The 12,926-nt window shown below is 45.2% G+C and overlaps 1 protein-coding gene across 2 annotated transcripts in view; it reads left to right on the forward strand.

The window, feature by feature from the left end:
• The window catches only part of DNAH10 (dynein axonemal heavy chain 10), a 132,522-nt gene that overhangs the window by 83,993 nt on the left and 35,603 nt on the right, over window positions 1-12,926 (forward strand). For both annotated transcript variants that reach the window (XM_041729521.1, XM_041729520.1), the window contains 7 exons: window positions 691-843; window positions 1,974-2,234; window positions 4,176-4,348; window positions 5,712-5,805; window positions 6,362-6,529; window positions 7,075-7,263; window positions 10,649-10,820. In XM_041729521.1, the coding sequence (XP_041585455.1) occupies window positions 691-843; window positions 1,974-2,234; window positions 4,176-4,348; window positions 5,712-5,805; window positions 6,362-6,529; window positions 7,075-7,263; window positions 10,649-10,820 (1,210 nt within the window). The remainder of the gene's footprint in view (window positions 1-690; window positions 844-1,973; window positions 2,235-4,175; window positions 4,349-5,711; window positions 5,806-6,361; window positions 6,530-7,074; window positions 7,264-10,648; window positions 10,821-12,926) is intronic.

The raw sequence follows: 12,926 nt of genomic DNA on the forward strand, positions 1-12,926 counted from the left end.
ATTGAATCGGAAACTCTGAGGATGGGGCCCTGGGAGCTGTGTGGCACTAGACCTCCAAGTGACTCAGGGGCACAATTATGTGCGAGAACCTCTGGCCAGTGAAGTCTCAGTAATGCGCTAAGAAGCGCAATTGGCCGGCCCTGGGTACATTCTGTGCATAAGGACATGCTTTCCGCACAGGGACTGGGGGACCTCCCTCAACTTTCTCTCACGGGGTCAGTTCCACAGGTGCTCTCTCAGACTTACTTATTAAGATGCAGCAGGCATGACAGTCACTTATGGTTGAATATTATTACCTTGTCATACTGAAAATACCTTTGTGGACTTCATCTCCTGTGATAAAATCACCCCATGACGTAATCCAAGCAGGTGTTATCAAAATTGTCTTACAGATGTGAAAAATGAGGCTCTAGAAGGTTAAACCTAATTCTGGAGGTTCCCCTAGCCAGAACTATGCAGAACTAAGAACACCCCTCCCTGTCCACAGGCACCCAAGGCCCACACGCAGCAACTCACTGTTGCCTCATATAAGCTGCCAAAGGTGAAGAATGAAGTACAGACAGACAGTGGATTATAGAAAAGTTCAGATCCCAGTGAATTTGCAAAATTGATGGTAGCTCACGGTCCAGCATTTCCCGCTGGTACTGTGAAGAAACAACCGCCTTCTGGAATGATCCCTCTCTGTTCCAGATTGTGTTAATGGCCAATTTCTCCTCCCGCACCACCTCTATGGATATCCAAAGAAATTTGGAAGCAAATGTGGAAAAACGAACCAAAGACACATATGGCCCACCCATGGGGAAGCGCCTCCTGGTGTTCATGGATGACATGAATATGCCGAAGGTAGCGTCAGGGCTACAGAGTGGGGAGCGATGGGGCAAGGCTGTGTGCTTGTGTTTGTGTTGCTGCGTATGTGTATGGCATTCATGAGTGGGAGAACATGTGTCTTCATTCTGCATAACACCTGCAGGGTGCTGGCTATGGGGAGCCAGCTTAGGAGACAGTGTTACTGGAGTGTTCTTACACAGAGGGACTTTTCCCTACAGATTGCTCTCCTTGCTTTCTTGAAGGAGTAAGCAGGCAGCAGGCAGCCTCCAAACTCTTTACAGCATGTGTTTGAGTAAGTGATTTCCCAATGAGCCTATAGCTTAGATGATAATATTGTTCTCAGTCCCATATACATGGGAAGCATAGGGCCTAGACACTTCTCCGGGGTTCCTCTGGAATTACCAATGAAGGGAAACTTTAGCATGCATGCGGAGTGTGTTTCTGGGGCTAGAGCCTGAGAGGTGTGAGGTTTTCTTTGTACTGAAATGTAAATTTATGTAATTCCTGCAGAACCATGTTTTTTCCTCTGAAAATCTATCTTCCAAATAGACTGCAAAGCCAGGATCCACCCATCCATCCGTGCACGCACGCATCCATCTGTTTATCTAACCATTCATCCCTGTATCCACACACTCACTTATGCATCCATTTATGCATCTGTTCATCCATTCATGTATATATCTATCCATGCATGCACCCACGCATCCTTCTATCCATCCATCTTTCCAAGTGTCTTTCCATCCATCCATCCATCCATCCATCCATCCCTCTATCCACACTCATCCGATTGTGCATCTATTCCTATATATGCATGTACCCACACACCCTTTTATCCATCCATGCATCCATCCAATTAGCATATATTTATTGAGCACCTCCTATGGGTCTGGTGCTGTGCAGTGATGAACAAAACATAGTAGTCCCTGCCCTTATGGAGCTTATAGTCCAGAGGGGGAAGACGGATTTAAAAAAATTACAAATGAATATATAGTGGCAAACCTTCAGAAACCCTATGGAATGAAAACCAGAGTGCTCAGAGAGAGGAAGAGGAAAGACGGGAATTAGTTTAAATGGTCAGGAAAGGCATCTCTGAGTTCTGCTTTATGATACTACCGTTATCTCTTTTCTTTAAAAACAAAATCAAGGTGGATGAATATGGCACACAGCAGCCAATCGCCTTGCTGAAACTGCTGTTGGAAAAAGGCTACTTGTATGACCGTGGGAAGGAGCTGAATTGTAAAAGCATTCGGGACCTCGGCTTTATTGCTGCCATGGGAAAAGCTGGAGGAGGCCGCAATGAAGTTGATCCGAGATTTATTTCACTGTTCAGTGTCTTCAATGTACCATTTCCTTCAGAGGAGTCTTTGCATTTAATTTATTCCTCCATCCTGAAAGGCCACACTTCGGTAACTTGCTTTTAATTACCAGTGTAACCTGGAGGACCTTGTGTTGGGGAGAAGTGTATGTATGGTTGACTTAGGCATGAGGCACAGCAGGCACAAGGCCTGCAGTACTTTTGGGAGTCCATGAACGTACTTTGACTTCTTTTAAAACCAGAAGAAAAAAGAGAATATAATCTAGCCTGGATTATATTCATCTGTATACCAGTGCAGTCATAAAATATAAAGTCATATATTTTTATGGGGGATGGGGCCCAGAAGGCAAAAGTGTCTTGGGTGCACAGAAGTCATGATGTAGCCCTGAGTTACATGTGCCACATTGAGTTGAGTCAGTGAATCAACTAGGGGACCAAGACCTGGAGTCAGGTCCCATTCTGCTCCCTGGGTAAGTCCCTTGAGCTCTCCTAGACCTGGTTCTCATCTGGAACAGGGATAATGATGGTGTCCACCTCACTGAGTTTCTGGGAAAATGAAAGGAGAAAAGGGCACATAAAATGTGTGGCACAGTGTCTAGCACACAGAAGATACTCATTAGATACTAGTTACTGCTCTCATTATGATGATTTAACTTGGCTACCCCTCCCCCCACAAGTGGAACCTATTCACTTAAATGATGACCTTCTGGTCCTGCCATTTCCCTCCTATAATGAGATTTGTGCACACAAAGCCTTGAGGGGCAGGAGAGGTAAAGATGTGGGATGGTGAGGTGTGATCCATAGGAACTGTGGGCACCTGGCATGTTTGTGCCCTATCATAAGCTATTCAGTGTCAAAACTGTGAGTCTACACTGGTCAAATCAAACTCTAACCAAGGACTGGTTTGGGTTTTGGTTTCACATCATGTTGACTTGTCAATGTGAAAATCTAGGGAAACAAAGCAAATCAGATGATGTTTCTTTGGCCTTTTTTCTCTCAGAGAGAGAGAGTATGTGAATGGGGGTGGAAGGGGCAGAGGGAGAGGGAGAGAATCTTTTTTTTTTTTTTTTTTTAATTTTTATTTATTTATGATAGTCACACAGAGAGAGAGAGAGAGAGAGAGGCAGAGACACAGGCAGAGGGAGAAGCAGGCTCCATGCACCGGGAGCCTGACGTGGGATTCGATCCCGGGTCTCCAGGATCGCGCCCTGGGCCAAAGGCAGGCGCCAAACCTCTGCGCCACCCAGGGATCCCTTGGGAGAGAATCTTAAGCAGGTTCCATGCTCAGTGTGGAGTGTGACTTAGGGCTCAATTTCATGACCTTGAAATCATGACCTGAGCTGAAATCAAGAGTCAGATGCTCAACCAGCTGAGCCACCCAAGTGCCCCTTTTTATCTCTTCTTTAAAATTTATGGTACAATTCACATAGTGTAGCATTAGTTATTTTAACCAATTTAAAGTTTCGGCATTGAGTACGATTCCCAATGTTGTACAACCATTACCACTACCTAATTTCAGAATATTTTTGTTACCCCCAAAGCAATCACAATCTCCCATCCTTCAGCCCTTGGCAATTGCTAATTTGCATTCTACCTTTGTAGATTTCCCTCTTCTGGATATTTCAGACAAATGGAATCATACAGTATGTGGTCTTCTATGACTGGCTACTTTCTTTAGCATCACATTTTCAAGATTCATCCATTGGTAGTGTGTGTGTCAGTACTTTGCTCTTTTTTTTTTAAAGATTTTATCTATTCATGAGAGAGAGAGAGAGAGAGAGAGAGAGGCAGAGACACAGGCAGAGGGAGAAGCAGGCTCCACGCAGGAAGCCCGACATGGGACCTGATCCCAGGTCTCCAGGATCAGGTCCTGGGCTGAAGGAGGCGCTAAACCACTGAGCCAACCAGGACCAGGCTGCCCAGTACTTTGCTCTTTGATAGGGTCAAATAAACATGCCACTCTATGGATAGACGACATTGGTTTATCTGTTCATCCACTGATAGACACTTGGGTGTTCTTTTCATTTTTCAGGTGTTTCATGAAAGCATCATGGCTGTGAGTGACAAGCTGACCTTCTGCACATTGGCGCTTTACAAAACCATTGTGCAGGACCTGCCTCCCACCCCATCTAAGTTCCACTACATCTTTAATCTTCGGGATCTCTCCAGAGTTTTTAATGGTCTTGTCCTCACTAATCCAGAACGGTGAGTTTGTTTTGTCTCACTAACATGTGGCCCATTGGTATCATGAGGGTTTTTCCTATTCTTTTAGGACAGAGGACTTGTCAATGAATTTGATGAATCAGTGTATCAATGAATATCACCCAATGTCCTTTTGCTTATGTTAAATGAAGAAATGAGTTAAATGTATGGTTAATGCCTGATGACTTGTTAAGCCTGTGACTTGGAGACAGGTAGAGCCAAGAAAGGCAGATGTGTGGACATGTGGACAGGTGTACTTAGCCCTTTGGTGGGATTGCTCTGCTGATCATTTGTTCCTCATTCTGAAGTTACCTTTTTATTATGCTGAGTGAAGTAAGTCAATCGGAGAAGGACAAATATTGTATGTTCTAATTCATTTGGGGAATATAAATAATAGTGAAAGGGAATATAAGGGAAGGGAGAAGAAATGTGTAGGAAATATCAGAAAGGGAGACAGAACATAAAGACTCCTAACTCTGGGAAACGAACTAGGGGTGATGGAAGGGGAGGAGGGTGGGGGGTGGGAGTGAATGGGTGACGGGCACTGAGGGGGGCACTTGACGGGATGAGCACTGGGTGTTATTCTGTATGTTGGTAAATTGAACACCAATAAAAAATAAATTTATTATTAAAAAAATGAAGTTACCTTTTGCTCAGGCAACTGAATTGTTAGCAGTTGCTAATTGGTTATATTATGTGTGTCTGTAGGAGAAGTAAGCACGGAGGATAAAAGGATTTAAATCTAGGTATAGAAATTTTCTTTTTGAAACTAGGCTTATGTATTTATGTTAATGTATATAGATTTTCAAGCATTGTCCGATTTTGTGGATTCATATTGAGTCCACAAAATATTGAAAAGTGAATTAGTTGATGGCTTTTCATATACCCAAACTTATTCTCAGATCTCCCTGAAGGGTTTGGAATGATGGTTTAGGAGAAGACAGCTCCAGTATGTAGGGGAGAGTAAGGGCTCTCTGTCAAAAACCAGAGAAAGTTCAAGAACTAGGGCCAGATGGAGCTGGCTCTTAAAAAAAGAAGCTGCCAGTGGCCTTGATGCCAACTTTAAATTCATGAGCTCCAGCAAGTAGGAGCAGTGTCAGGTTCTCATTTTATGTCATTTATGTCATTTACAGATAATGTTCTTTTTCTTCCCAATGGAGGATAAATTATAGATGATGATTTTATGGTCTTTACACTTAATTTGTTATCTTCCATTAAATTTCATTAATGTGAGAACAGGGGGAAGAAAAGGACTATAGAAATGTTGTCCTTTTCCATGCTCTGTGTATCCATCTGAAAATAGTAGCATTTAGCCCCCCTCTCTCTAAATGACTTCATGACTCATTTTGCCCCTTCTATCATGTAGGTTCCAGACAGTGACCCAGATGGTGAGAGTCTGGAGAAACGAGTGTCTGAGGGTCTTCCACGACCGATTAATCAACGAAACAGACAAACAGCTGGTCAGTACATCAAACTATACCAGCATATTAAAAACTAACCACAAAATTCTTCTCTGGGTGAAATACACAAGTGTAAACCCCTCCCTTACCATCTATATCTTTTTTTTTAAATATTTTATTTATTTATTTATTCATTCATTCATGAGCAACATACCAGAGAGGCATAGACAAAGGCAGAGGGAGAAGCAGGCTCCCCATATGGACTCCAATGCAGGACTCGATCCCTGGACCAGGATCATGCCCTGAGCCAAAGGCAGATACTCAACCTCTGAGCCACCCAGGCGTCCCATCCTGCCATCTATATCTATCTATATTTATAGTTATAGCTATCTGTGTCTATATATCTATATATCTATATCTATTTATGTAGTTCACCAATTGGGGAAAAATACATTAATAGAAGTTGAAAGATAAGGGAGGGTGGATTATTACATACCTTGTAGTAGTTGGAAAAAAGAATTACTTCAGATAATCTTAGCATGTGTTCTTTTTTCTCATGAGTTTTAGCACATATATGTTGTCGATTTTGGGTCCTTAAATGATCTTCTGTCAAAAGGTACAAGACCACATAAGAGACTTGGTTATGGAACATTTTAACGATGATGCAGAGGTGGTGATGAGGGATCCCATCCTGTTTGGAGACTTCCGGATGGCCCTGCAAGAAGAGGAAACACGCATTTATGAAGACATCCAGGATTATGAGGCAGCCAAAGCCTTGTTTCAGGTTTAGATGGCGTTTACCTTCTCCATGGGCTCACTTTTCCTGGGCGCGCTTCTCAGGGGAGTCAAGCAGTGCAGGGTGCTCAGGAGGCAGAGCTGGGAAGAATACCCGTGCCTCTGTCTCAAGGTTCAGAATGTAGGTTTGTGTCCAGGGGTGATTATCACATCCAGGGGTGCATAGAAAGACCTGAAGAATGTGTTAAACACATGGACCCCTGGGCTCGCCACTCAGTTTCCTTCCTTCAAGTCCATGTCAGGTCCCAGGGTTCCAAAGCACAGTCAGGTTTGGGAACCACTCAGCTGACTCTGATATTTATTTTCATTTTAACTCATGACTTGAACCTGCTCACTGCAGGCCGATCACAAGCCAAGAGATCAAAACCTTAACTGTCAACACTAGATTTAGTCCCGTAAGCCTAAATGATTTTAATTATTTCAACCGCTATAGATTATTGAAAAGAAAATCTCTTCTCCATTCTTAATTCCTCCTGGACAAAAGGAAAGAGTCTCTTAGAATCCAGTGATCCTTTTAAATTTTTTTAAATTCAGGAAATTCTTGAGGAGTATAATGAAAGCAACACCAAAATGAACTTGGTTCTCTTTGATGATGCTCTGGAGCACCTAACCCGTGTGCACCGCATCATCCGAATGGACCGTGGCCACGCCCTGCTGGTCGGGGTTGGAGGTTCAGGGAAGCAGTCTCTTGCCAGGTTGGCCGCCTTCACAGCTGGCTACGAGGTAAGTCAACCTCCCTGCTTAGAAATAGGTTTGTTATACCAATTTCAGCCATTGGTAGTTCATGCCATGTATAACAGATCATGACATGATGTTTTCATAGAGTGTAGAATTGTTTTTTTTTCCCTTGTTACTATTTTAACTGAATGGCTGAAGAATCTAACTTTTGTATTATTTTTGGAATGGAGACTATGTGAAATCAAATTTGAAAGTCAAATATGAGCAAATCTTGTGGTTTGTGGCACATACTCATATGGAGGAGGGATTGGCCCAAACCTCCATGGACCCAGCATTCAGGTCAGCAATTTGCCAGCTGCTGTATGCTGTATCTGCACAACCAGCCCTCACAATTCTGGGCCATTCTTAGAATCTCTTTAAAACAAACAAAAAAATCCCCAAACAACAGCTTTATTGAGATATAATTCACAGGCCATACAATTCACCCATGTGTGATTCAGTGCTCTTTGGTGTGTTCACAGATCACCATAGTCTATTGGGGGACATTTTGTCATCACCCCCAAAAGAGATCCTACATACTTTAGCTTTCTGACCCTCACCCAGCCCTAAAAAAGCACTCATCTATTTCCTGTCTCTACGGACACCCTATCCTGGATTCTCATGAATAGAATCATAGAGTTCGTGATCTTCTTTGACAGCTTCTCTCAGCGTAATGCTTTCAGGTACCATCCATGTATCAGCAGTTCCTTCCTTTTTGTGGCTGAGTCATGTTCTGTTGTCTAGATTGACCACATTCTGTTAATCCATTCATCTGTCCATGGCCATGTGGGTTGTTTCCACCTTTTGGCCATTGTGAATGGTGCCACTATGAACATTTACATATAAGTCTCTGTGTCAACAGGTGTTTTCATGTCTCTTGGAGACACACCTCACGGTGGAATTGCCAGGTCATACACAAGTCCATGTTTAATCATTGGAGAACTGCCAGATTGTTTTCCCAAATGACCATATCATTCCATAGTCCCACCAGCACCATGGCGGGGGGGCAGAGTAGGGGGAAGGTTCCTGTTTCTCCACCTCATTCTTAGAACCTTACAGTGAGCCCCTGCTGTGGCCATTGGCAAGTCACCTGCAGGGACCTCTCCAGATGGAGATGTATACCACACAGGCAGGCCCAATTGTGAAGAGTCATCTCCACAACTCACTTGTTTATTTTTGCTTTTGTTGCTTGTGATTTACTGTCACATCCAAAAGGTCATTGCCAAGACCCATGCATGACAACGTGGTTTCTTTTCTTTTTTTAAGCAAATATCAAATATAGGTATTGAGTACCGTGGCATTATGGTTGGTTTGTTCATCCTGGTTGGTTTGTTCATTTAAATGCCTTAATTAACTACCAGTAGTGGCCACAACAAAGGATTATACTGATTTATGCTACTGGTAATGTCCATTTCCCCCTGTTCTTGCCAACGCTGGCTATTATCAATCTGATATTTGCCAGTATTGTAGGCGAAAAATAGTGTAGTTTAAATAAGCACTTCTTTCTTCAATTCATAGTGAAGTCTGAATATCTTCTTATGTGCTCATTGGACATTTGTCTTTTCTCTTTTGTGAGTTGCCTTTTTATGTGCTTATTGATTTGTGAGAACTCTTTATATAAAGAGCAATTGTGGCTAGTCCAATGAATCTAGCTTGCGGTACTTCACCAATATTGACCTTTTATTTAAAGTATTTATTAAAAAAGTGAAAAAAATTTGGTTGATTTACCTTTAAAATCTGATAAAATATGTAGGGATACCTGGGTGGCTCAGTGGTTGAGCATCTGCCTTTGTATAAGGTCATGATCCCAGGATCCAGGGATCGAGTCCTGCATCGGGCTCCCTGCATGGAGCCTGCTTCTCCCTCTGCCTGTGTCTCTGCCTCTCTCTGTCTCTGTGTCTCTCATGAATAAATAAATAAAATCTTTTTTTAAAAACCCAAAATCTGATAAAATATGTGATCAAGGGGCACCCGGGTGGCTCAGTTGGTTGAGCACCTGACACTTGATTTCAGCTCAGGTTGTGATGAGCCTGTGTCAGCTCTGTGCTCAGCAGGGAGTCTGCTTGGGATTCTCCCTCTCCCTCTGATCTTCCTCCTGCTTATTCTCTCTCTCTCAAATAAATAAATAAATCCTCAAAAAATATGTGATCAAAATGTAATTGCTTTATAATTGAACATTTTTCTAGACAAGTTGGTATTTTCTGTCGACCAGCCCTGGTAAATCGGACATTCCTGTGAGGTAGTGGTCATGCATCTTGGCCTTGAGGAATGGCAAAGGATGTACAAGGGGTGGAGGCGGAGGATGAAAGAGTGCTGGGCTGTTGCTGGGCCCCAGGGAGTGGAGGGGAGGTTGGGTAGTGGGATCACAGTGAGCCATTCATGCCTAAGTGCTGTCAGGAGCCTTGGAGGGGATGTGGGGGGCTGTACTCAGGGAGGATGAATGGGGTCTGCCGGCATCAGATGGAACTGCAGACCGAATATTTGGTGGCAAGTTATCTGTGTTGCCTTGAGTGAGTGAGTGAGTGAGTGAGTGAGTGTGTGTGTGTGTGTGTGAGAGAGAGAGAGAGAGAACTTGAAGGTCTGTGCGACCAAGGGAGTGTGAGCTTGTGAGTGTGAGAGTGCACAGAATGCCATGCAAGGTATGAGCGGGACAGAGGTTGCATGTGCCCTCGTGCGTGGGCGTGCATTGGGGTTGAAGGGAGGCAGAGGGACCAGGATGTTTAAGTCACTTTAAACTTTCTGAGCAGTCTCAGAACTGAGATCGGTAGCTGGTAGCTTAGTTCGTGCCCTGAGGCCAAAAAAAATGAACAGATGAGAGGACTGAAGTTTGTGTCCTCATTTACATTTATGTCTACTTAGTGAGATTTTTAGATTTAAGAATTCAAAATGGCTTCTTACTTAGTTTCCCTACATGTCTTCCCACAATCTCTTTCATCTTCAATGAACTCTTAATGGGGGGGGGGGGCTTGCACACACATTATGGTTGTACTTGTGTATGTGTGTGTGTGTTGTTTCTGGCCCATCTCTGCTCCCTCCCCTCACCCCCACCTCCATTCCGGCTGTCCCCCTACCCTGTGACTCAGATGACTCATTTAACAACCGAAGGTGTCCTTTTCTCTGCCATACTCACGTGATTCCATCTGCACAGACCTGTGTCCCCTGCGTACTTGTCACCCCCTACACATGTGTGCATTTGCAGCATGTCCGTCACAGCTCACTCAACACCAAGGGATGTCATAGTTTCCTGAGTCTTGGGTTTCTCACTCAACAGTGTTTGTGAAAAATGGCCCGGGTCATCTGGTTTTGCTGTCACTCATCCCCCTTAGACAGCTGCACAGTCTGACCCTCTCTGGGCTGGTTGTCTCACCGCTGTTGTGCTCTGTGTTGGCAGGTGTTTGAGATCCTTCTGAGCCGAGGCTACTCTGAGAACAATTTCCGGGAAGATCTGAAGAACCTTTATCTCAAACTCGGGACTGAGAACAAAATGATGATCTTCCTGTTCACGGACACCCATGTGGCCGAGGAGGGCTTCCTGGAGCTCATCAACAACATGCTGACATCAGGTACCGTGGTGGCTGCTCCCACACGGGGTGCACCGGCTGGATACAAAACCAGGTGAAGGGGACCCTCAGCGCAGGCCTGGTGGGTCACGTCCAGCAGATTAGACGTCACTTTCTGGGCAATGATGTGGTCCAGGCTTATGTTTTCACAGGTCCCTCTGGCTGCCCTGTGGAGTCTAGATAAGAGGGAGATAAGAATAGGAGAGGGTGGCAGGTGACAGATGACCTGGGTCTGGATGGGGTGGAGGGGAAGTGAGAATGGAAAGAAGTGAGTGGATTCCTGAGATATTTTGGAGGTAGAGCCAATAGGACTTGTACAGATTGGATGAGGGTGAGGGAGGGAGAGCCCACCCAGGGTGGCTCCCAGTTCTGGCTGGAGTGAGTAGCCCCGTTGCTAGGAGGGGGAAGAGTAGATGTGGGTTTGTGCCGCTAGGAGGGTGTGAAGTGTGCTACACTTAGGAGAAATCCAAACGGGAGGTCAGGTGGTATATTGATTTGCTAGGGCTGCTGTAACAAAGTACCACGAAATGGGTGGCTGAAAACCACAAATATTTGGGGCACCTGGCTGGCTAGGTCAGTGGAGTGTGCGACTCTTGATCACAGGGTTGTGAGTTCAAGCCCACGTTGAGGGTAGAGATTACTTTTTTAAAAAACCTAAAACCACAAACATTTATTGTCTCACAATCTGGAGGTTCTGCATCAAGGTGTTGGCAGGGGTGGTTCCTTCTGGGGCTCTGGGGGAGAGTCTGTCCCAGGCCTGTCTCTAGCTTCTGCTGATTTGCTGCCGGCTTCTGTGGATTCCTTGGCTTGTGGATGCATCACCCTGGGTCTGCCTTCATGTTCTCCCTGTGCGTGTATATCTGTCTCTGCACCCACATTTCCCCTTTTTATATAATAAGGACACCAGTTGCACTGGCTTAAGACCTACCCTGATGATCTCATTTTAACTTGATGACTTCTGTAAAGACCCTTTTTCCAAGTCAGGTCACATTCTGAGGTCCTGGGGACTTCAACATCTCTTTTTGGGGGGAACACAACTCCACCTGTAGCAGATGGGCTACGGGGGTCAACTTGTAGGGGTCTGGTTCTCAGAATAGGGGCCCAGGGTGGAGATGTCAATTTTAGCATCACTAACAGGCTTGGAGAGCCACCATCTATGGGGAGAGTGTGAGAAGTCAGGTGAGTACAGGACTGGGTTCAGGGAGAAGGCGGGGAGTGAGCCAGAAGCTGAGATGGTAGGAGGAGAACCAGAAGTGAATTCCTGTGTCTCTGGCAGTACACGCAGCTGTGATCTAATTACAGCAGGACACGAAGCACCATTAGCAAAGGGGAAGAGGCACATGCCGGGGGAGGTCTGGGGAGCCAGGCACAGGCTTCCAGAACCCTCTTCTATGGCAGTAACTATGGCAGTCACATAGGACATGTTTAACTCCTCCCGCATCTGATTCTGACAACCTTTGTGAAGTGCCATCTTCTGGGAAAGCCCATTAGAAACTCAGAACCCAAGGGTGTTCAGTGGGGGCTGGTCACGGTGGGCACCTGCTGCCTGGCACCAACCCACATTCCAGAATCCCAGAGGGGAAGCAGGTGGTCAGTATAAACCACACTGTGTGCAGATGAGGCACTCTGATCGATGAATGGTGGTGGGAATCCTCCCCAAGTCCAAGTTCCCGGACGCCAGCCAAGGGCCACCCCGTAAGCAGGCCTCTGTAAGGCGTGCAGCCCCAGGCCTGCTGCGTCAACTTGGTTCTGTACGGGAACCCATGGGATATTTAATAAGAATGCAGGCTACTCATTTGAAATGGTGTAGATAGAGTGAGATCAATGGGCCTGAGCTAGCGAGAATCTGGCAGCTCTCCTGTGCTCAGGGGGCTCTCTCTGTGCCTTCCTGCGAACCCCATTATTCTAGAATTTTCATTAGGCCTGAACCGCGGAGTGTGTCCCCTCTTGACCTCTTCCACATTTCATCGTGCTTTCTCATCTGTTTCTGGAACCTGTCCCTTCCTCGGCGTGCCCTCTAGCCTCCATCAGAGCCAGACCCTTCTCATGTCTGACCTCAACTCTTCACTCACGTCTGCGCTGATCTTGGCTTCCTAGAACACCGCCGCC

The sequence above is a fragment of the Vulpes lagopus genome, chromosome 14 (genome assembly GCF_018345385.1).
Source record: "Vulpes lagopus strain Blue_001 chromosome 14, ASM1834538v1, whole genome shotgun sequence".
NCBI classification, from domain to species: Eukaryota; Metazoa; Chordata; class Mammalia; order Carnivora; family Canidae; genus Vulpes; species Vulpes lagopus.